General features: G+C 39.1%; 1 protein-coding gene across 4 annotated transcripts in view; it reads right to left on the bottom strand.

Moving 5' to 3' along the window:
* Nucleotides 1-23,691, bottom strand: part of KDM4B (lysine demethylase 4B) — a 94,146-nt gene that overhangs the window by 47,987 nt on the left and 22,468 nt on the right. For all 4 annotated transcript variants that reach the window (XM_075038024.1, XM_075038023.1, XM_075038022.1 and 1 more), the window contains 3 exons: nt 9,139-9,188; nt 5,825-5,928; nt 1,228-1,365 (listed from right to left, as the gene is read on the bottom strand). In XM_075038024.1, coding sequence (XP_074894125.1) covers nt 1,228-1,365; nt 5,825-5,928; nt 9,139-9,188 — 292 coding nt within the window. The remainder of the gene's footprint in view (nt 1-1,227; nt 1,366-5,824; nt 5,929-9,138; nt 9,189-23,691) is intronic.

Below are 23,691 nucleotides of genomic sequence, written 5' to 3' on the forward strand. Positions count from 1 at the left end.
GATCCCTTGAAGCCTGCAGTGTCAGAAACAGTACTAACCTCCAGAAGCAAAAAAGAGTGACTCACATTAGTCACAAAGCAGCCACTCAGGCTGATTAACACACAACATTGATCACTACCAAATATAATTCTGTGCAGAAAGTTTCAGCTTGGCTCAAAAATAGCCAAAGGCATTACAGCAAAAAGGTGGATGGTTAAAAAGGGTGCTGTCAAGGACCCCAGGATCCCAAAGCTGAGAAGAGAATGACACTATTAAGTAATCATCTACCTTTTGCTACTCTCGGAACATAAACTTTTGTAAAGGAAAAACGGACATCACTACATTGTTCCAAAGACTGAGACAAAGATGTACTTGCAGTCCATTTTGAACAGAGGTGGTTTTGCCCAGAAGAAAGCATTAGGATGCATTACAAAAGTTACAGAGCCAAGCTGAGTTGATAAAAGAAAATTAAGTGAAGGAGATATTATAAATGCTATTCTAGAGTGAAAACTAAGTCTACCTTTCTGGGAAGGGACATCTGAGGCAATTTTTAAACACTACCCTCTCTATAATCATTTATCCTTTCCTCAAAGACTGTGTGGAATTGATCCCCAATTTAAAAATTCACAGATCCTACTGAATCAGTTACACTTCACACTTAAAAATAAGAGAATGCTGTACGTATGCTGTTGTGAAAACCATCACTGACTTCAGAACTGTCAAAAGTAACAAAACATACAAGAAATTTGCCCAAACAAGAAATAGCCACACAAAGTCATCTCAGCATGACTCTCCTCTTCAAAACTTAACTGAGTGCATAGATTAGAGAAATTCAGATATTTTAAAATAGTTATTACCATAGTCTCATTAAAGCTTAAAAGTATTTCCAGCTTACTCCTTCCCCTTCAGTGTGTACCTAATGAATTGTATTCAGTTATATCTGTCACCTTATTCACTGTGAAATGCAGTCTGGATGCATCAGAAAACTAATCCTAACCTAACTAGTTTCAAAACAACCTCTTCACAAGGCATATGCAACACCTAGCATTTGAGAAAGTCATTACTAAGCCCTCAAAATGACATAAATTATCAACAGGCATAAAACAGCAACATGGCACAATGAAAGAGCACATCGTCAAAACAACAGCACTTTCCACTTTGTTCTTGAGGTTAAGTCTCCCGCTCTCATTCCTTTGTATTTCACAAGCTAGTGGTTTTAAGTAACCCTTCATCCAAACAGACACCTACTTGGGTTGCCATTTTTCCATAGTCAATCCACCGCAAAGTGGCAAAGTTGGTAGATTCAGCACAGTTGAAGCCATGATTGAAGCCAGCATGGTAACCATAAGGAAATGTAATCATAAACTCTCCAGCTTCTTGGGTGATCTGAAAAACAGAGAAAAAAAAGACAAAGAGATACCCCACAGATCAGTTAACATAGCAGCTTGAGAACAGAGACCTATTAAAAAAAATAAATCACTGGTTAAATCTCTCTTTCAACTGGAGGATAGGCAGAATAGTCACTGCCAACTCTTCGTTAAACCTAGAACAATTTCTAGTTAACTGCAGAAATACTGAAGTATTCCTTTAAGGAAAAAAGGCAATACAATAGATGGAAGGGGTCAGAACATCTGAACTATTTAGACTCACAGGCTCCAGTTACAAAAAGGGTCTCAGGCTGCAGCATTCCAAAAGAGCAATAAATAAATCTTTAGATTGTGACCACTTCAGCTCATGCTAAGTCCAAATTTATACTCCCACCACCATGCTAGTGGAGCCAAGAAAACTGGATTTCTGTCCTAACTTGCATTCCACATTGCTCGGTCCTACTGAAGTACATGCTACCTTTCACTTCATTTATTTCCCCACCCACATTTATCAGTCTTACTCCCATTTGTTCACACAAAAGTGAAACACCCAAAAAATTACAGCCCACCATTTGTCTACTTACGTAAAATTAAAACAATAAGCATTACAGACATTACTCTACAGATTACAGCTGTAATCAGAGGCCAATCAATCTGCAACGCTTCTAGAAAATCCTCTTTTTACATCTTCTGCAGAGAAGACTGGGGGGGGGGACGGAAATGTTGATTATGGCACAGATCATAAGAGCAACTGGCAGTGACATAGTGCACTTGGAGCAATCCTTCCAGTCCAGCTCTCTAGCTTAGCAAGCACGTGACAGCACCTCCCTTCTGTGGATTAGGAAAGAAGCAAAATTTGACCTTCCCTGTCTTTCCAACCCAGAAGTGCTGACAGACCTTTCATAGCAGTCACATGCCAAGCAACTCCATTTGGATTCCCTCCCACCAGCAGTAACTCACAATACAGCAGTTCAGAGCCTACAGACATTTCAAAGGACTTACACTTATAAACACAAGGATGAATCCAAATTGAAAATGTAAAGATGCAGAAGCTAAAACATTTACACACTTGGCTGGACTAACACCTAAACTTGCTAATGTTATTAACGTTAGCAGAGTAATTTAAAAAGAAAAAGTATAGAATAAAAATTGATATGATAATACAAGAAGCTTCTGCAGTATTTCTGAATGAGAGGTACTGAAGTCCACTCTGTACCTAGCTTCACAGAGCATCCTCCCATCCAGCCCCCTCCATAAATCAAAGCAGAGTGGTAGATTGCTAACTTCAGAAGACAGAAAGATTATGTTTCTGTCAGGAAATCTACATCCTGGTGTCTTCATTTCAAGCCCACAGTGTATGTCCTCCATGTCACTGCTGTCAACATTATCCCTACAATAAATTAGAAAGCACTCAAGATGATGGATAGGCCATGCAGAAAAGTAATAACTATTGAAGGAAAGCCAGCACAAACTGCCACTCACGAAGAAAGCCCTAAATTTACTGACTTCTGCAAGCTCTTGAGGAATAAATGGAGAAATCAATAGGAGATTACAGAAATACACATTTTTAATTATTAAAAAGCCCTAGTATTGATCTGTTTCTTTTTTCCAGAAGTAAATACCATTACAGAGATTTATAAATGCATGCCTATTCACTTCATTGAAATCTGCCAAGAATTTAGATTAAGGGATCCTATCTCTGTTTCTAAAGGAAAATGGCAAATGTTCACTGTTTCTGAATAATAGCGATCCTCCTTCAAAAGCTACTATTTCAGGACAGGAGGTATTCAGATATAGGCTGCTCAGACTAAAGAGAACTCCTCCTCTTTTTTACATTTAAAAATATCCTTCCAGTGAGTGCCATAGAGAAGAAAGTAGCTATCATAAAAAAAAAACACAAAAACAAAAAAAAAAAACCCACAAAACCAAACACTTCCCCCCCATTCTGTAAATCAAGATTAGGAATTATATTTAAGTAACATGTAAATAATCACTCTTGCTTTAAAAAAGAAAGTTTGGGTTTGGCATTAATATTGTCCTCTGTGTGTACACTGGTGTGGTTTGTTAGGTTTTGGGGGTTTTTTTGTAAAAAATAGGGAGACAAGAATCATATTCTTATCACTGAGATTTCTACATATACTCAGCATGAAGGAGACACCAGACATCAATCTGCAAAAAACCTTCATGTCACAAATCAAAAGACTCATAGTAGGAAGCCTAGCTAAGCAGGTAAAGACTTCTTACCAAGCAATAAATTAGAAACTCCCTTATTTAAGCCACTTTGTATCCCATCCCTATCACCATACAACTCAGCAAAGATGACTTGGGATAACCTTGGAAGGGAAGTTTTCCTCTATTGCCTTTTTACAGACTCCTTTCCTCCTCTTGCTTGGTTATTGGTCAGAAATCACTTAGTATACTAATTACTAATCAATGCCACTTTCCTCAGATAGATGGAAAAGCAAACATATAACAGTGTATTATTCTAAAGAAAAATATGCCCACCTACAACTTTCAAACATTTGAAGTCCCGCAAGAATTTCCTTCACTTTCTGACCTCCAGCAGACCCAAGAGCACTTCCCCAACATGCTGCTTGAACAAAATGGCAGAAATTAATTCCCATTTCCTATTCTCCTCCATTCTGCAGGACGACTGCATGTCACTGGAGGATCACATGGCAAACTTCACTTAGAACGGCTTGTGTGCACCAACAGGTACTTTTTAAATTATTATTTTCAGCTGCTTCTTTAGATAAGCAGTGCACACTTTTTAGGCTCTGTTCAGCCAATTATTGCACCACTTACAGCTTCTGGTTAAAACAACTTCATAAGGAAAACACCGCAAGAAGCAGCAAAACATAGTGTTCAATTGAAACTGAAGCACAAAGAAGCATAACAAGAGATCCTTAAAATTTACAGTTTAGGCCAATAAATAAAGATAAGGTCAGATGGATTTTTCAGGAGCTTGCACTTGCTACAGATTTTTGTATTCTTTTCTGAATATGGTCGGGCTAGAGAATGTCTCTTATCCTCTATCAAAAGTCATTTCTCAGAGGGGCATCTATGCATTAAACTGAGATGCCTCCCATATTCCAATCCACATATCCACTTTCCTGAAATTTGTAAAGTGAAAAACCATACCAAAAAATTCAGGTCCCACAATTAGGTATTTTCATTGTTATTTTCAAGCATGTGTAGCAGGTACCCGTGTTTTCGCACTTGGGAATTAGGTTCCACAGATAGAATTACAAGAAAAACGGTTTGTTGCTCTCTATGAACAATTTAATATCAACCATCATGTGCAAACTAGGCCAAGTCTAGCCACTGATGTTGAACCATAAGCACCACATTGCTTCGTGCAAGTCTCCCCTGCACTGGCAGCAAGCTCATCTGACAAGCCAGATGATCATGCTTCAAATTTCATTCATCACAGCCTTCCACTAGGAAAAATGAAACAGCCTCTGGAGCAGTAAATTGAATGAATTCATAGTTTTTATGCTATAAAAGAGCCAAGATCTTTTACTTCCATCTCAAAGAATCACGAGGCTCATCAAATAGGCGCTACACTTTGTCTCAGGTGGACTAACTCTAACAAAACCATGCTTTTTTTTTTTTAAAAAAAAAAAAGGAAAAGGAAAAAATATCAGAACTCAAGAGTTCTTACTTAGAAAAAGATGGCCATAGTATCTACAGATGATGATGCAAAGGGGATGGGGAAGGATGAAATCAGTTTAAACCCAGCATTCTTTGACACTTCCCACTGGAGTTAAGAATCCCAGTACCTCTAACTCAATTCGTTTTCCCACATCCAAAGGCAGGACACCCTAGCAGGACAGGCTCTCTGTGCCAGTAACACACAGCAGCAATAGCTGTTTGACTGATTCTGCACAGATACTAAATCCGTGGTAAGCATGCTTGGCTGAGGAGATTTACTTCTTGCCAGAAGACTTTAAGAATAAGCATATTAAAACGATCATACCAAATAAACATGACCCCTCATTTCAAGTAAGAGGGCTTAAGAGATTCATGGATCCTTACTGGCTTAGCATAAAACAAATGCTTACACAACAGAGAACCAGCACGTCTAACTCCAGGTTTTGGTTCATACTGGATCCAGGAGAAAAAAGTCTGCGTTCAAGAATTACCAATGAGTTATGCTGCCTATTGATAAGCCATAGCATCTGTATTACAATTTGCCCCTCTCTACCTGGAGAGGCTAATTGACAAAGTTAGTTGTAGTGAAAGCTTTTATGAAGAGAAGCACTTCACAGAAAGTGTCTTAGCCAAACCACAAATCTTCATTTACAGGCAGCCACCTGGTTTAAACTGATAGGATACATTTAGCATAATAATGCATTTAGAAATTAAGCAAATTGCTCCCCAGCGGCTTGCGATGAATTGTTTCCTTAAAAGAGGGGTGTTGTGCTTTGTGCACCTCAACAACTTGCCAGTGTATTCAATGCATCCTTTGTACATACCCGGTCAAAAGGAATTCCATACTTCTTCAAGATTGAGGGCGAAATGAGGGTCATCTTGTGACGGAGGAAAGCATCACATCCCTGAGAGCTTCCTGGAAAAAATCCTGTACAGACATTAAAAAGAGGAGTATCACTATAGGAATATTATATCCAATCAGTTATTTAAGCAGAGACAAGCTGACAAAATGAAAGCCTGCCTAAATACTTTATATAGATCAAAACAATAGGCATACAACTGAAGATGCCAGTAATTGGCACGTCCCTCATTGTTTAAAATACCACGTAAATTTTGTGACAAAAACTTGCATGTTGAGGCATAGAAGTCTAAATCCCATTCAAGTTGAGAGTTAGCATCTAAGTCTTCCATTTCTGGGAATAAGTATCTTGGTCAAAATCTCAGTAAAATCCTAGCAAATTAAGAAACAGAACCTGTTCACCTCAAGTTTTGGCTAGTACCTTAAACCCTGAGCCACGCCTTTTCTGAATACGGACAAAGAAAAAGTAGCAACCACGCATCATCTATTCCAAACACTGCCATGTCCTTCTTACACCTTCTCTGATGGGCTGGTATATTATTCATGGGAAAGTACTCATAAGATTCCAGACCGATCTGCCCTACATATCACCCCAAAAGGAAAAGAAAAAAAATTTTTAAAAAAAAAGGCATGCAGATGTTAATATTCAGTCAAAAGAAAGAAAGGAAACAAAACATGTCCATCACAAGGCAGTGGAAGGAGGGACACTCATCCACTGGCCACAGTTGTCACTACCCAGTCTGGCAGAGACAGTACGATCTGACTCAGCATCTCAGCACTATTAAGTGTTACATTCTACCATAGCTACAAGATCCATGCTGAGCTATTAAAACAAATCACAAATAATTAAAAATACTAAAATTGTGGTTAAAACGGAATAAACCCCTTGATGTCAGCACTTCGCTCCCAGAAACATCAGCTCAACCAATGTAACACCATTTTCCCCTAGACCATGTGTTTCACTCCAAGTGGGTGATTCACTAACAAATTATGTGTTTATAGGGATTAAAAAACATCACCATTTAGGAAAATAAATAACCCAAGCTCTGGATACAAAACTAATTGATGAGACATAATGGAATGGGTTTCAGAAAGTGAAAAGGATTACTGGATTCCAGGTTTTCTTATATTTTTGTACTAAAAGCATTTCAATTAAAATTATGACTGTCTGCTACCCAGTCTGTCGTCCCTCTCTGCATTTCCTCTTTTTAATGCACAGTTTAAGTGGCTCTCATTAAAACTACTAATAAAGAAGCACATTTTAAGTGATTAGCACCAATAACATGGCAACACATTAACATTCTCTCCACGGGCTCCATAGCTCTCCCAGTGAGCCCATTTACAGCTCAGCTATTCATTTTCCATATTAATTGCACACTCATTTCTCCATAGTAAACTTCTTCATAGTATAGACCACTGATGCATAGGACAGGGAGAATGCCCAAGCAGCGATACTGTTTCATTGCAGTTTCAAAACATTACCCATTCTAACTTCTAAAAGGTACTAAGCAAGCAAAAACTAAAATGAAGACGAGATCATTGATAATTTGCTTCTGGTTTATACGTTGCCAACCATCAATGTGTCTCAAAAATCGATGATCAGTAAAAATAAGTTACAAACAGCAAGAGATTTAGTATTACTTATGTCAGACTTCGGTGTGGTATTTCAGATTCTACAGAACACAGGTCATCTGGATTTATTGACTTTTTAATAGATGAAAAAGTAACTTTTATAAAACCTGGCAAATGACTAAACTGAACTGTAGCTTTGAAAGACAACATTTCTGAGCAGCAACTTTCAATATTATTTGTATTTAGGGATCATGGCTCTCAGTGCACAGGAAAACAACACTACCATGCCCTAGGACATTTATCTCCATTTATCCTACACAACCAGTCACTCCCTTCAACATCCTCCCCTTTTTAATTCATCTATGAAACGTCCAATAGAATGTCAGACTGTCAGCAAGAAATGCCATTACTAGGAATTTGCCTACTTTCTGGCAAAACAGTTTGAGAACTTTTTTTATTTTGCATCAGAATGCAGTCTTCCAGATTTTCCTGCCTGCTTCTGCTGCACTAACTTCAACAACAGATTTAAATCATTAAAGTATGCCTCACTGAAGATGAAACACATAGATTTTGAGTTAATTATCCTGGGACAGGAGCTTTTTTTAGCTGGGCAGCGCCTAGAACATTTGCAAGTGAATGAAAATAGTAACAAAAATCAAACACAACATCAACAAATTAAAAAAATATATACTTCTGCAGTCAGACATCTTCCCTGAGGCTTCCAGCATTACCAACTGGAAATCAGCAGAAATGCCAAGGCCAGGACACCAAACTCTGCGCTTGCTGTTGCTCATGCTGGGGGTGGGCGGCCACTTACAGGATGACCTTGGCAGGTGGTCAGGCAAGAACTCATACACGAGGTATGTTCACAGGCAGCTGAGGCTGGTGCTTTGTCAGGCCAAAAATTTACAGACAGCCTGATGAGAGGTGGAAGTTTATCACAGCTCAAGCTAGCCCTGCCCCTTTTTTTTTTTTTTTTTTTGAGGTGGCCTTTATTACACTGAAAAGATAAAGGAGGATGAGGCTGGAATAAAAGGAAAGCCAGCAAACACAGCGCGTATCATGTATCATTATACAGGGAAGCGAGAACTCCACTAGTGATTTTCTGTGAATGCTGTTGCTGAATTTGTAAGCACTTTCCTACTTAAGACTGAAAGTAATCAATGCTAATACTGTATATGTAACATTTACAGTGTAGAAGAAAGAATAGTTTCTACCATCCTATTTCCCTGCAGAACCAGAATGTGCGTCAGGAGGGTACCAGGAAGACTCCCCCAGGCTGCACTCCACACAGCTGGAGCAACATTTCTCACCTCTCTGTCGCAAACCTCATATTACACATGGAGATGCATGATGGCTCTCATTAAACCCATTTTCCAGACATGGAAGCATTTGGTCTCAATGCCTCAAAATTCAAGGACTTTTTTTTCCCCCCATCAATTTTAGTTAGAGTCATGGCATCTCAGAATACCAAGGCTTTGAGAAAACAGTTGCACTCGTAGGAAAATTCACTGACAAGAGGACAAGGTTTCTGACTGTGAAGCTATTATACCAATGCAGGTTCATCAAGCAGCTCTTGCAAGATTAAATTAGAACAGCCAGTTCAATGTCAATTCTTTATCAATCTGTTTAAAAATCAAGGGTAGAATCCTCTCCCGGGATGCTTCAGTTTTCACTGAGAACACACCCAGGAAGAAGCAAGCTTACCTTTCGCCAGGCGTTCCAATCTCTTGCCGTGTTCTGGAGGTATGGCGTACCTAGGAGAAAGTTAACACAGAAGAAAAAAAAAAAATTATGGCTCTATAACATAAAAACAGTGGAAGAAAAAGAAGGCTAGAAACAAGTGTGGTAATAACTTTCAGCATAGCACACTTACAACTAATGTCTGGAAATACAACCTAACCAAAATTTTATAAGTCTGGAAGGTATCAGTAACACATAATACATGGAGGAAAGCCAGTATTTTAATAAAAGTCCTTAGACACGTTATATGATGTGTGTTATTTTCCTGCAATTTTTTTTAAACAGCATCACGGGACTTGACAAGGTAGATGGAAAAACCAAAAAGACAAAGTGATGATACACCACTGGAAAAAACAGATATAAATCAGCATAGGGAACAGCAGGCATGTTTTCTGCAAGAAAGATACCAGCGAAATAAAACCATGAGGCTATGGTAAAGACTAACACGCAAGAAATTTTGGATAGGCTGAAAAGGTGTGAAGGAGAGTCTGTGTACATCAGCCTATCCACAGCAAATTAAGATTAAGTTTTTCAAAGAAAACTCTGTGTAAAAAAATTTTCATTTTATTCAAAAAAGTAAATATCCTTCACAATGGCTGAAGCAGTCAATCCTTTTATCTATGCTGCATTGTATTGTCTGATACAAAATAACAGAATTAAAACCATCTGATAATTTTCTTGATGAGGTGAATGAAAAAAGAAGGGTCTTCTGAGAAAAACAACATTAAAGGGTACAGGGAACAACTTCTGCACTTTTTAAAAGATGGTCTGCTAGAGTAGGTGTAAAAAGAATGCAAAAGAATTTGATTGAAATAGGGGGGGGTTTTCCACAAGCACAAAGTTTTGAACATAATTCTGGAAAAACAATCAACTGCCTAAAGTCACACACAAGCCTAATTGCAATATTCTCCTGTGATCACTGGAAAACAGCAACAGAGTCCTACTTCTAAAACAGTTTTGCCATGCGAAGAGATAATACGCTAGGTTATAGAAAAGACCCTTCATTTCTACCACCCAGAAGCCTTTCACTGAGCTCTTCTGGGTGTGTAACAGCTCATGACTGCTGCACACCTGCTCAGTCCACTTCAGAAAGTTAAGAACAAGAAATTTCTGTTTTCTTCCAGGCAATTTGGACACTTCACTGTGCTTAAATGTGATGAAGATGTTAAAAACAACTTGAAAAAAGCTGCAAAAAAAGTTTCTAATAGTTGCAGAAAGTTACACATGATTATTTACAAAAATCAGGAAAGTTTCAAATGGTTGTTTTTCTTCCTGAGAGTTGTTAGTTTCCTTACTGCTTTGAAGTTATACTACCTCAGTATTCACAGCAGCAAAAATCAGGTGACTAAGATTTTATACATTCAGGTTATAATGAGGGAACTAAATACCATGATATACTTAAACATGTTTCACATGATGACACGCATAATAATGTCAATGGAATTTTGTAAGTTATTGTTTACATACTGCATCAAATTAGATGTGGTGCTCATGCCATTTTTTGTAAGAGAGTTTTGAAAATTTACATTTGTGAGAATGACATTTATAGCCAGCTATAACTTTTGTTCAATGTGAATAATAAAAAAATGCATTATTTCTCTTATTTCCAATAAAGATGTCAAAACCATCATGTCTCATTATACCAAGCTGAAAACAGGATATTGTAGCAGGCAACCGCACAATCTCAACAACAGGTAAACAGTATCACTCTACTTATGATAGGATCTCTCAAAATACACCTAATTTGAGAGGACTTTCAGCCAGTCCCCTTGCTCAGCTTCTCAATTTTCAAGTCTAAAGTTTATCTACAGTGTCAGGAGAAATAGATGGAAGTCATATCCCATATTGCTTTTGTACAAAACCAAAATTTACCTATTGTAGTCTGGCAGGTTAGAAAGGATAACAAAGGACAGAAATCATATATAGGATGCTTCAAGATTTAGACATTAATCCGATTTAAACTGATGGCTTAAAAAAAAAAATCTAAGGGAAAACACTACATAGCACCTAATCTTGTAAAATAATAAATATAGCAATGGACTCCCAACATCCTCTGACCAAAGTTTGACAGTGCCTTAAATTGCATAATTATCAGACAATTCAATTTCATTTGTCTGGGACAAAGCTAGTAGCTTTCATTCTACAAAGACCATTCATCGCTTACATAAATGTGATAAAACTAATCCCGATCCAAAGCTCCTTTGTGGGATTAATGTCCCTTAAAACAGGGAAATGAGACATTCCATTCCTTCTGGGAAAAATGCTGAAGGATTGGGAAAGAACTAATTTATGGCTACAAGGCTGCCGATGATTAATGTAATATCCCCAGTCTACAATGCAACCTTCACTTAATTAGTGCCTATAATTGGGAGTTGTAAAGATAAGATTAATTGAATCTCGAGGATGTTAAAAGTTTAATACATTGGAACATGGTTATTGTGTTATCTGAAACTGCAGACTGTAAAAAGCCAAGCTGAGCTTTAGAGAACGGTCCATGGAGAGACAAAGTAAAAGGACTTGCTTGGATAGAAACCAGCAAGAGAGAAAGAATTTCCAGCTTATAAAAAAAGAACTATATGTAATAATATACAAATCAGAATACCCTACCACAGAACAGCCTCTTGGTAATAGCTGACTCCAATTTAGAAATTAACTTTTTTGTTTGGGCCAGTCTTTTAGGAAGCAGAGCCTATACATTCTTATACATTTATTCTTAGGAATTCAAAACATTAACTGCAGAAGAGAATTAAAAGTAGGTCAAATTCTGCTTTAAGTTACACTCACAAATCTGACTGATTTACATAAAGATAGGCAATAAAGAAAGAATTTGGGCTGCTATTTAAAACCAGTAAGAGAAACAGAAGGCTTCTGCAACTATTGCACAGATTGAGCTAGCTAGCTCAATCTAGACATAAAATGATTGATTACAAGGTAGAATAACAATGGAGGCGACATGGAAAGATTAGAAATTGCTGCAATCAAAGCAGTACTGTTATTGAGCATATAAACATCCACGAAGGGCTGGCTTTTGTGTACGACCTTATGGTACTATCCTCCCACTTTCACTATGAAAAACGGCCAGGCACTTGTTGGGGACAAAAATCCTTGACAGAGGGAACTGACAAAATGCTGTCGTTGAGTATGATTTGTTACCATCCCTCTTGCACCCACAGGCTGGGGCTCAGATCAACAGCAAAACATCTTTAATTCCAGAGACAACTGACTAGATTATGCATGGTAAAGCATATCCAACAATTTCCTTTTCTGTATGCATGACTGAATACATAGTATGGATATTTTCCTTCAGCACCCCAGCCCAAATACTAAATGTGGCAGGTTTCCTCTAGAAAAAATACTACAAAATCCCCACCCTATCAGAAAAAAAACACAAACCACACGTAACACTACTTCCCTTCCCTGTCCCATTCAGATCATAGCACAAATGCATTCCACAGAGAAAAGTAAGGAGAAGAAACACACCTCAAAATACTGCTTTTATATCAATTGGCCAAAATAGACTACAGTATCCACAAATTGGGCTGTGTCGAGACTACCAGACCGAGAACTGCCCAGTGCTTCTCCCTTGTTGACAGAAGCAGTTTCGTGACATCCCTCTGCCCGGGCAAGACTGAATTAGGTGTAGAGCAGGACTAACTTTGATCCAGCCTCGAGCAGACACTTCCTTTTAACCACAGCAAAGACAGAGCAAGGATTTTCCATTGCCCCAAACAACCTAAACCAAAGAGGAGTGGTAGTGGCAGCATAAATATTTTAACAGCCCTTCTTAAGAACCATCTTTTTATAGACTACTTCTGCTTCAGAGAAAACATCTGCAACAGCCAACATAAAAAACACAACAGTACCGAAAATGTTGACCTTGAGCCACCCCTTCAAGTGCAGAATCTGTCTCTTCTGGTTCAACCTGGTTCCCCAATAAAAGCAAAGTCTACGTAAATAGTGCTAAGCCAGCAACTGTTTTAAGATATATCAAACTTCCAAGAAACTGGGCTTGCAAAAAAACCAAGAGACTAATGCCTTAAGTACGTACTTCCAAGGGTCAGCCTTGCAGTGGTTGACCAAGACAAAGGGCCAAGCTTAACGTGAAAACCTGCCACTCAGCAATTTGTCAGATTACAGCATGAATAATGTCTTGCTGCTTTGCCAGGGAATACAAGATTTACGGAACGGGGGAAAAGAAAAAAATCTCAAGATAAAAAAAAAGTTATAGCTATGTGACTCAAATGTCATCTTACCCTGAAGTCAACAATCTGAAAGTAATATACTGATCCTTTTAAATTACCTTTTTCTACTCTTTCTACCAAAACAAGAAAGTCCCTGAAATGGATTAAGTATCACCTCTACAAATACGGAACTTGCTGTTCTACGTGAAAGACTTTCAGCTTACAGACTTGTTTCACGAAAACTAATTCCGGCATTTCTGATGTCTACTTCCATGCAATTCTCTGGGTTCCCAAGTATACTGCAAAACTGAGTCTGATTGTAACTACCAGCCATCAGGATCAGGGGTCCAGAAGGTATTTGCCCCAAAGCTACAAATGTGTTAGACAATGATTTTGCTACAATGGTAGTTTGCTTTTGTTAACATAAGTTTAACTGGACGGTCCCCTTTTTATCCTTAACACAAAAGAAAGATCCTTCCTATTTGCCATAAAGGATGTCATTAATAGTGTAATTTTCTTGGTGTTTTGTTTATTCCCCTGGAATGGCTTGATGGATGCGGATAATTATCAGACTATAAAAGCCAGCAAATGTGCTATTTTCTATCGCTCTAAATCATCAAACAAATAAAGTGTGAAACAGCATTTTTGAATACAATTTTCCCCTCTAATGGCTTAGAATTATTATCAGGAACAATGAAAATAAATAAGCAAATGTCTTGTGAGTTAAGAATTAAATGACTATGTCAGTAAAAAAGAGCAGACAGACCATCCTAGGATAAAAGGACCAGTTTAGAAGCCATTAAGGGATGACATAACAGGGAATTCACTACAGCAGCGACAGCTTCCAGCACCAGGTGCTCTTCAGGGACTTTCTAGTCTAGCACAGATTCTGTCTTCACCACTGCTTCTTCAAAGGGGGTGCAATCCAATTTTGTCATCTTCTTGGTCACTGAGAGCTATTAAAAACTTCATCCATAACAAAGGCAATCCTCAGCCTGCTCACACCCTCTCCACTGGTTTCTCTCTGTTCAAGAGAAATTGTTCTCACCTGAAGCTATCAACTAGCTTTGGCACAGGACCAGACCATCCTGTCCCTTAGTTCAACCTCCTCCCAAAGCTTCCAAGACCTTTTCTTGCTACAGTTTTCACACACCCCAAGTTTTTGATAGTGACACCACCTCGCCTCCCCACCTCATTACACGTCAGCCTCTCCTTGCACCAACACAGAGCAATTAAGCAGCGATTAGATTACTAAATCTCATGTACCCACTCTCTACTAGGGACTCGGTACCATGGGCAGGAGGTTCAACCACAAGGCTTCGGAAATGTCACTTCCCTCCGATTCATGCGAGAAGGTAAGAAAGTTAATTTCACAGTGTCTGCACAAGGTCTGGCCAAACAGGCCCCACACAGTTTAACATGCTATAATTACTGAAACAAGGAACAGAAACAAAAAGAGAACAGCACATTTAAAATGCCTAAGACCATGTGTCAAGCTGAGGGTTAGTTATCTGTCTTCAAAGCAGATTTAGTTGTGCCAAGAATACTGACCCTTTGAAGATTCAAATGCCAACCTACTCTCAGTCATGACAGGCAGAATAAAAAGCTATTATTTCAATCTCTCCAAGACAAAGTGTGTCCATAAATGCATAATCTGAATGCTGACCTTCAACATCTTTAGCCCCCATGACAGCAGCAATGCCTCCAAAGAAAACCCCTTAGTCTATCAAGAATATTTATCATCCAATAGAAGCCATTAAGAACCACCACTACATACAGGGTAGTCCCTCATTTGCAAAGTTCATATCTTGCTTCTAAGGCCTAATTTTTCTGCAAGGTAAAACACTTATAATACTGTATCTCCTAGCAGTGTCAAAGTAAAGCCAGAGCAACAAAAGTAGCTTTTTCCACGCTATTTTAAGCTGTTTTGCAGCCTGAATGGGGAGGTGGGGGTGGGTGGGGGGGTGTATTTCAACAAGAAGAATGGATTGCTCCTTCATCGATAGCACTATCATCTCCCTCCCTTTCATGGTCACCTCTCTTTTCCTCACCTTTAGTTTCCTCCATGTTTAGCCTTCTTTCATCCCTCTCTCCCTCCCAGTTTGTTAAAAGACAGAAATCAACTCCTTTTCTTCCTCTCCTCATCACCATCTGAGGTTACCCCACAGTGATTTTGCTGTAAGTATCCAGTTTCCTTTCTCAAGATCACCATTTGGAAAGGAAAATCTCTGGCCTCCCTCTCCATCCCCTTCTGTTGTGGCTCCTTTACATCAAGAATCCAAACACATGCTCTGGAGATAAGATCACACAAGGATGAGAGCGCTCCTTGTTCCTAGGAAAGAACCTTTATCGAGTGTCTGCAGTTTTATCTTTAATGGATCATTTTACAGGACAATAGATGATGGAATTCAGTATCTTTAACCAGCAGTGTCAATGATTTCAAATAATGACATTTTTATTGAAATACACATAGGGAGAAAGATAAACACAGAGGCTGGGGAGTATCTGCTCAAAAAGCCATAATAAGGAGTAAATAGGTAATGACAGAACAAGATTACAACCACACAAACACACCAAATCAACCTGTCTTCTAAAGCTCGGAGAAAAATGAGCTCTGCAGACAGCTGCTCAAACACAATCCTTTGGGAACCAGCACAGGAAGACAATCAGGACAAAACCTGCTCAGAAAGGGCCTGGGTAACAGTAACCATTCTCAGCACTTACACCACAGGTCCTATTTCATTTGGGAAGATCTCTTTTCCATGCTTATAGCTGCCTCATTATCAACCCCATTAACCCCCCCCCAAGCACAATATGAAGAAATGGCAAGCAATTTAAGCAAGATGAGAAACTTCCTCCTTCCCTTAAGAAACTAAAATTTGTACAACTACAAACTCTCCATTTGTCTTCCAGTGACAATGGGCAGAATATCTCAGGTCACTCTGCAGCTGGGATCAAATCCTTATGGATTGACCATTGAAAGATTAGAGTCAAACCTAATGTGCCAATCGCATACTGCTAAAAGACTCTTTAACTCTTACAGTTGTCATGAGTTAGAAATAGTATTAAAGAGGCATTAGTTTCAGGAAGTGACATTCAACAGCAGCTTTTTAAAATCTTGATTTTAAAGCAACATTAATTTAAGAGGTACACCTGAACTCACAACTACAAGATCTGCACAAAACTGAGCAATTTCACAGTGTTTCACTAACCCAAAACTCAATGAATACAAAAAGGAGATTTTTCCAGAACTCAAATGCAATTTTTAAATACTATTTTAAAACAGAGAGTTTAATATGAACAACCATCTGCTCTTGGAAAGACTATCAATGTACCAGTCCAGTTAGCTTCATAGCAACAAATGCCAGGCACCAAGCACAAAATTACAAATCACATTGGAGTGACTCTCCTTCCTCATGTACAAAATAAACCCATAGTCTGCTTCTGCATGCAGTGAATGAGCAGCATGAAGGGGGTATTTAACTAAGAAAAGGTGTTTTGGGAAAAACATTATGAAATCATTTATTCATTCAGTTTGGCCAAGAAGATAATTAGCCTACAATTCAACAGAGATGAATGACTACAATATTCATCCCCTTGCCATTCTCCACTATTTGTTTTAAAGAACCTGTTCACATCAGATTTATTTCCCAAAACTGGCAATCAGATTATTAATTACTGGTTGCTTTCTGTAGTGGATAAAGAAAAGCAAAGATTATGCTTCAAAAACCTTATATTCAAAAAAAAAAAAACCAAAAAAAAACCAAAACCAAGCCTCACTGCAACTCCAGAAACAAGGAGAAAAAAGGTAACCAGGGGAGATCACAGATGTTCCTGTCTTGTACCAACTGGACTGTGAGAGCTGCCTCCTTTACTGGGCACAGGCACATGTACACTCCTGCTCACTGCTTTTGGAAAAAAATATGGATAATTTTCTACAGCAGAACAAAAGAAATCTGCTCACTAGTAAAGAAAGGTATTTTTGGATTAGGAAACCCCTTGTGCTAGAGGTGCAATGCCTCTACACACACGCTCTTTTCTTTTTTGAGGAAAAAAAATATAATTCCAGAGGTTTAATGGTCATCATCCATCAAGCTGCATTGTTTCAAACTACAGCTACTACTTCGAAGCTACTGCCTATGTTCTTGTAAGCATCAAAGCTAGAAGCGTTATAGCTAAGATTTGATAAAGATCAGTGACACAGTTTGTAATGTTTCCTTTATTTCTTCTACTTGATCCCCTTTGTCATGTTGATTGGCCAGTTAGAATTGAAGTGGATAGAAACCCTGCATATATATTACTTTGAACATTAACTAGTTAACAATTGCACAGCACTCAGAGGATGCAGAGTGCTATTTAAAGTACTGTGATTACTATAGGCTTCTGTTATTTTAAACTACACTTGTACTGCACTTGGCATCACCCAACGTCAATTTTCTCTGCTGAGTAAAGAAAAAAATCCCCGCTGATTTCTGCCAATGTGTTAACAAAATGTGAATAAAGACAAAGCTCTGCAGTACCACTGTTGGTTCCTTCTGGTCTTTCCAACCCCTGCTTTCAGCGCCATGCCAAGCCAGAATTTGCAAGCTCATTCTCCCACAGGGCCCAAGTCAGATCAGGCTGAAAGAGTTACATGAAGCATGGAAGCACATCTCCCTCCCATCTTGTCTCAGTGGCGGAGTGCACTGTTCAAAAGCCTCAGTTATTAAAACCAATCTGTGATCCTGTCAGACTTCCATAGATCTTCATTTCAAATCAGGCCTGAGCTTTGAGCAGACACTTTCAAAACGCAAGAATGAGTTGCAGCAAGAGCCTTCTTGGATCAAAGACATGCTTCTCTCAATCCAGACTGGGACTACTGAGCTGTGATGAATTATTAGTGCTGGCAGAAACAGCAGTACACGCATTAAACACTGTGTCAGTGGAGTAGAAGCCCACTTGAAGACACTGCTGTAAAAATGAGGATGTGATCTCAGATCAGCATTACCACCTTCCAACATCATTATGGAAAGGTACAAAGATGAACCATAGATTAGAAGGATCTTCACTTTACTAGGTTAGGTACAACTCACAGATGAGCCCCAATCTCTAAGAGTTTATAATTTGAACAAACTAATTAAACAGGCCCAGTAAAGATGGACATAAAATGCACAGACAGAAAACTAAAATGGCAGCAAAGTACATACTAATACCATGCCTTTTGCAGTGGATTTAGATAAGAATAAGCAACAGAAAGAGCAAAGGACTTTGTGGGGGAAGTACATATACAGAACAGAGCTGAGTGAAAGGAGGAGGGAGACTGAATGGGTACAAGCAACCAGCTGGCTGGCTCAGGTCATTTCATCCATTCTCTTACAGAGCAACAGTCCCTCCTCAGACAAGTTCTGTAGTTGATCCCATCAGTCCAAGAGTCTGGCTTGATCTTCATAGCATTTTCTCTCAAAGTTAAATGAGGGTGAATGAAGAAACGCAACGCGTGAGTCCTACCTCCCCAGAATACCGTGCCTCCTGTGCATCAGAAAAATTACCTTTTAATAATCTGGCTACTACAGCATAATAAAACACAACAAAAATCTAAGTCTATTAAAAAGAAAAATCTCCACTATTCCAACTGCAGGCACCTGATTGAGAAGATAATCCACATAACACAAGTTAGAGCTCATAACTCTCCATGTAGTTTGGTTTGATGACTTAACCACATTAAAACCACTCCAGTCACCCAAGATTTAGTCTCTGTACAATATGTCGATCCCTCGGATTTTCAAAGCAGACTATCAGCTAGCATCCTTCCCTTTCTAATGAGATTTACATCATCCTTCACCCACAGCACCACCTCCAGGACAAACAGAACCCCTCCGACCTGAGGGAAGCCTGGAGGAAGGCTTGTTTGAATATTACTAGTATACTGTGGTTTGTATTGATTAACTAATGACTGCGGTATATGAAGCTTGAAAGGCTGTATTAATAACTCACTGCTGCACTGCTCTCATTTATCAGTGAATTACAGGGGGATGCAACTCTGCATCTCAATATATCACTCCTTTCACAAATCTCAGAGCAAAATCAACATGCACACAGATTCTCAATGCAGAAAGCCTATTCCAAAGCAGCTTTCACCTAACAGTTTTGGAAGAGGTAGGAGAGTGAAAAGCTGTTCTGCCTGGCCATACTTTATCTCACTTTCCTTTTATTTCTTTTAATGAATATCACTGTTCCTTCCTCTATCCCTTTTATCAACAGAAAAGGGTCTTGCTTTGCCAAATCTGCCTGAGAGCAAATGGTGTCGCAGCTAATCTATAAATCAACCATCACCATAAATTCTACTCTTTCTCCATCCAAAACTGCAGAGCTGTAAAACAGATTACATGGGATAGCAGAAGCAGAAAGGAAATTTGTGAGCTGCAAGGAACCCATCACAGCCAAATGGCCTTCCCCTGCCCCTCCTTTCTCCCCCACTTCACCCCAACAAGCCTATAAATCTCTACTGTCAGGAGTGGAACACACAAACCACAAATGTGTGCACACATTTAAGAGCAAGGCAACCCCACACATTTTGCATGGAAGACTGATGCAGACCTTGGGAATCGAGGGAGGAAAGGCTGCAGAATCTTCTTCTGAATTCCCTAACACCAAGAAATAGGAAAAGTAAAACTCGGGGGGGGGGGGGGGGCGGGGAGCAGATTTTCTGTTTGGACCAAAATGAAAAGTCATAATGTAACAAGTTCAGAGTCATCAGTTCCCTCAAGGGCAAAACGCATATGTGATTCCAGCTAATCTAGCTTTAAGAAACTCACAGGATCTCCAGGGTGCAAGGGTTACTGAGATCCCAATAATCAAGACTTATAATCACATCTGATCAATTCAGCAATTCAACTGCCTTGTGCAATGGCCCCCTAAGGGAATGTAATAGTTAGAAGGCAATAAATGATGCAAGGGACAAGGGCCCTTCCCCCCCTGCTGCCATACAATTCAGTATCAAACATTAAACCCAGCTGCTTTAAATGAGATTACATCAAGCTCGCAACAAACGGCAACATATGTGAGAGTGTGTTAAAGCAGAGGGATAGTGCAGCATACCACATGGGGGGAAATGGGGATAAGGACCCAGCATCCTGCACTGAAAACGAAGGAGAGAAGCTGGAAGAGTTCAGCTCCATGACTGTATTAGGTCATTTTCTTTCTCCAAGATAGTTTTCCAGGGATTAACATTTTCTATCCTGGGGGAAGGATAGGACAAGAGTTCTGACTCAGACAGCTGCAATGTTCCCTATAACAACAACAAAAAATAAAATCAGCAGGGAGAGCCTCAGCACTTGCATATCTGCAGCTGCTTTAGTATATGCTTTTAGCCAAGAATAAAGAGGGCTCCTTTTACAAGCCTCTCCCAGGGGAACAATCACGTCTTGCTTTAAATCTCCCCATCATAGCACTGTTAGAAAGTGTAAGGCTTCCCTATTGATGGTGGCATCAGTTGCAGATACTACAATTTTATTAAATGGTAGATGTTACAAGTAAGTCCTCCCATGGACTTGTTTTCCTCGGTTCCTACAGACTTACCCTATACAGGGAAGCTCGCTAGACACCTGGAGGAAGGAAAGCAGAAATTCAAAAACACTTTAACCAACAAAGTTTTCAGATAACTCTATGGACTTTGAAATAAGCAGTCTTAAGACTTTTACAGGACAGAATTCCAGAAGTGTTTTTTAAAATATAATTGTATCTGTGACCAGTGCTTTCAACTAATCATATTATTTTAAAGTTCCTTTGGTAATTTGTCCTTAATTCCACATAAACTGCTGTTCTGGCATAAAGTGTACTTTGTGATATCAAAGTCAAACAGATTAGGCATGATCCACTTTCAGCAAGAGAATGTTTTGGAGAGGAGACCATATAACTTAAAAGCTAAAGCTGGCTCCCTATTTTAATTAAAGGGGATTAAACATCCATCATGATAAGGAAACAGGGACATTTTATAAAAATCAATTACCGTCCTCAGTGTCACTCTAGTTTAACACCTGCAGTTTCTGAGAAAAAAAATATACAGTGTAACATCCCATTAGTACTTACAGAAGGTATATATAAATATTGTTGCTATACAGCCAGATCAGTCACAAAGTATCCAAGAAAAATAACCTTATTACCCAGTAAGGTGTAAAAGTGTTGACAAAACAAGAGGGAGATACTACACCTCCAAAGTGTATCCATCAAATTCATGTTACTGAGATTTAAAGTTTCCTTCGGCACTTCCCTACCACAGGAAGCCCTCAAGGTAGGTATTCCACATATTTATAGAGATGAAACAAAGTGATGGTGGAGTATCGCAGTGTTTAAAAATACGCTTTTGAAATCGCAAGGGCTGAGATGCATACGTTCCTCAATAAAATGCCATAATAACCATAAAGTATGAGGCTTGGCATTCAGTTTTGTTGCTTCTGTCATTATAAAAATCAGTCTTCTGTTAGCATCATTTGACAATATGCTCTATTTTAGATCTCAGCATATGAATGTATAAGGTAATTATACATAATATGTATAATTGATACAGTAAAAACTCCTACCACAAGAGGTTTAATATAGGGCTGCAAAATGAAATACATTCAAACTTTTGAAAAAACTGAAGACAGACTATGAAAAGGTTGTAATTAAACTACTAATGGGAGAGGGACATTTTATAATTTGAGAAACAAGCAAGCAAAAGACTCAATCTGGCAGCTCCCTGCCTGAGAAGCTTAACATGAAGTTACACAACAGCTCCAATTCCTGGTATGTTTGATGGAAAGTGCCCACACCTTCCATGCTACCTCTTCAGCCTGTCAGACTGATTTTCCAGTTAAAAACAACAGTGTGACTACAATGTAGACCAGATGCATAAGCCTGAAAAACAGCACATCAGATAAGATGATCATCTTTGATATGAGGCAAGTATAACCCAAAAGGGGCAATATGGATATCTTTGCAGCAGCAATCATTATGGCTAAAGATATATAACAGTGCTTATTCTTCTTGGTACAAGATGACAGAATTTAAGAAATAAATGCATTGCAATCTACAGGCATAGATAAATCATTTAATGAGACTGGAAGCAGGAAAAATGCTGTCTTCCATTAACCCCTTTCCTCTCCCTCATCACTGGATGACTGCTCAAGTATTTCACTTAGTGCTGAACGATTTTTTAACCTGCATCACCAGTGACACAACTCTGTGTAGACAACCGACATTGCTGCAGCCTGTTCTACTCTGCTTATGGAAAGAAACAGTACAAGAAAGTGTTGGCAGCAGGACTTCTCTGCAGTGACAGAGACACACATTAATCAAGGAGCTGTATGACCAAGCAGATGCTCATTAGGTTGTACAAAGCAGCCATCTTCAGTTGTGGAGCCATAGACATTTATTTTAACTCTAATCCCAACAGTCCCCATGGCACCTCTTTTGTAAGAGGTATGACCCAAAATTCCAAAGACAGAAATGAAAGACATGTACAAAATACTTCAGTAACTATCCTCCCTGACCCATGAGACAGATTCCTTTCTCAGCTTATCTCTGTCCATTGAGGTGGCTTCTCATGGTCTGAACATATCATCCAGACCTCCCCGAGAAGGTACTTCACCTCTTCCACAGCAAATAAACATACAGATTTCTTGTAGAACCCACTTGAATGCGGTCTAGGAGGCAACCTCAATCAGCCCAATTCCTTTCTCGCCATCGTAAGGAAACAGAGCTGGTGGGTTCTCACCACTCCTTTGCACTGCCCTGCAAAGAAAGGCTTTGGTTGCACAGCCTGGATTAAAGTAGCCTAAGATAATTTATGAGACACATGAAGAAAGAGTTATGGTTTTTAACAGACAATTTTGAAGCAGAATACTACCAATATACAGAGTCCTTTGTTTCACTATATAAATATCTCTGACAGCCAAACAATAACTCTGTCTCTTATTTTAGAGCTCAACCCCAAACTGGTAGACTTCGTAACTCTCCACACTCCTGCTATTCCCCAAGGTGCTTCTAAAGATGATCACTGTCAGAGTCAAAGAGTCTATAAAAAGGATGAAGGAAGCTGGGAAATTTCCACAGAGGTGGTGCCAGAAAAACAGAACTAACATTTTAGCCATCTTTGAGTAAAGCCAGGCTGCACCACTGGAATTTCATCACTGCAGTCCAAGAGCTCCCCCAGCTGAGCTCTAGGAAGACTGCAGTCGCAACCAGAAGACGGGTGATTGCTCAGGTACCTGGAAAGTTCCAGGTCTGCTCAAAGGGGTATTCAGATTTACTCCTCAGAAGCCAATGCTTGTTCACAGAAGAGCTTGAGAATTCATTAACAGAAGCTGTCATAGTGAAG

This window comes from Buteo buteo, chromosome 10, assembly GCF_964188355.1.
Source record: "Buteo buteo chromosome 10, bButBut1.hap1.1, whole genome shotgun sequence".
Lineage (NCBI taxonomy): Eukaryota > Metazoa > Chordata > Aves > Accipitriformes > Accipitridae > Buteo > Buteo buteo.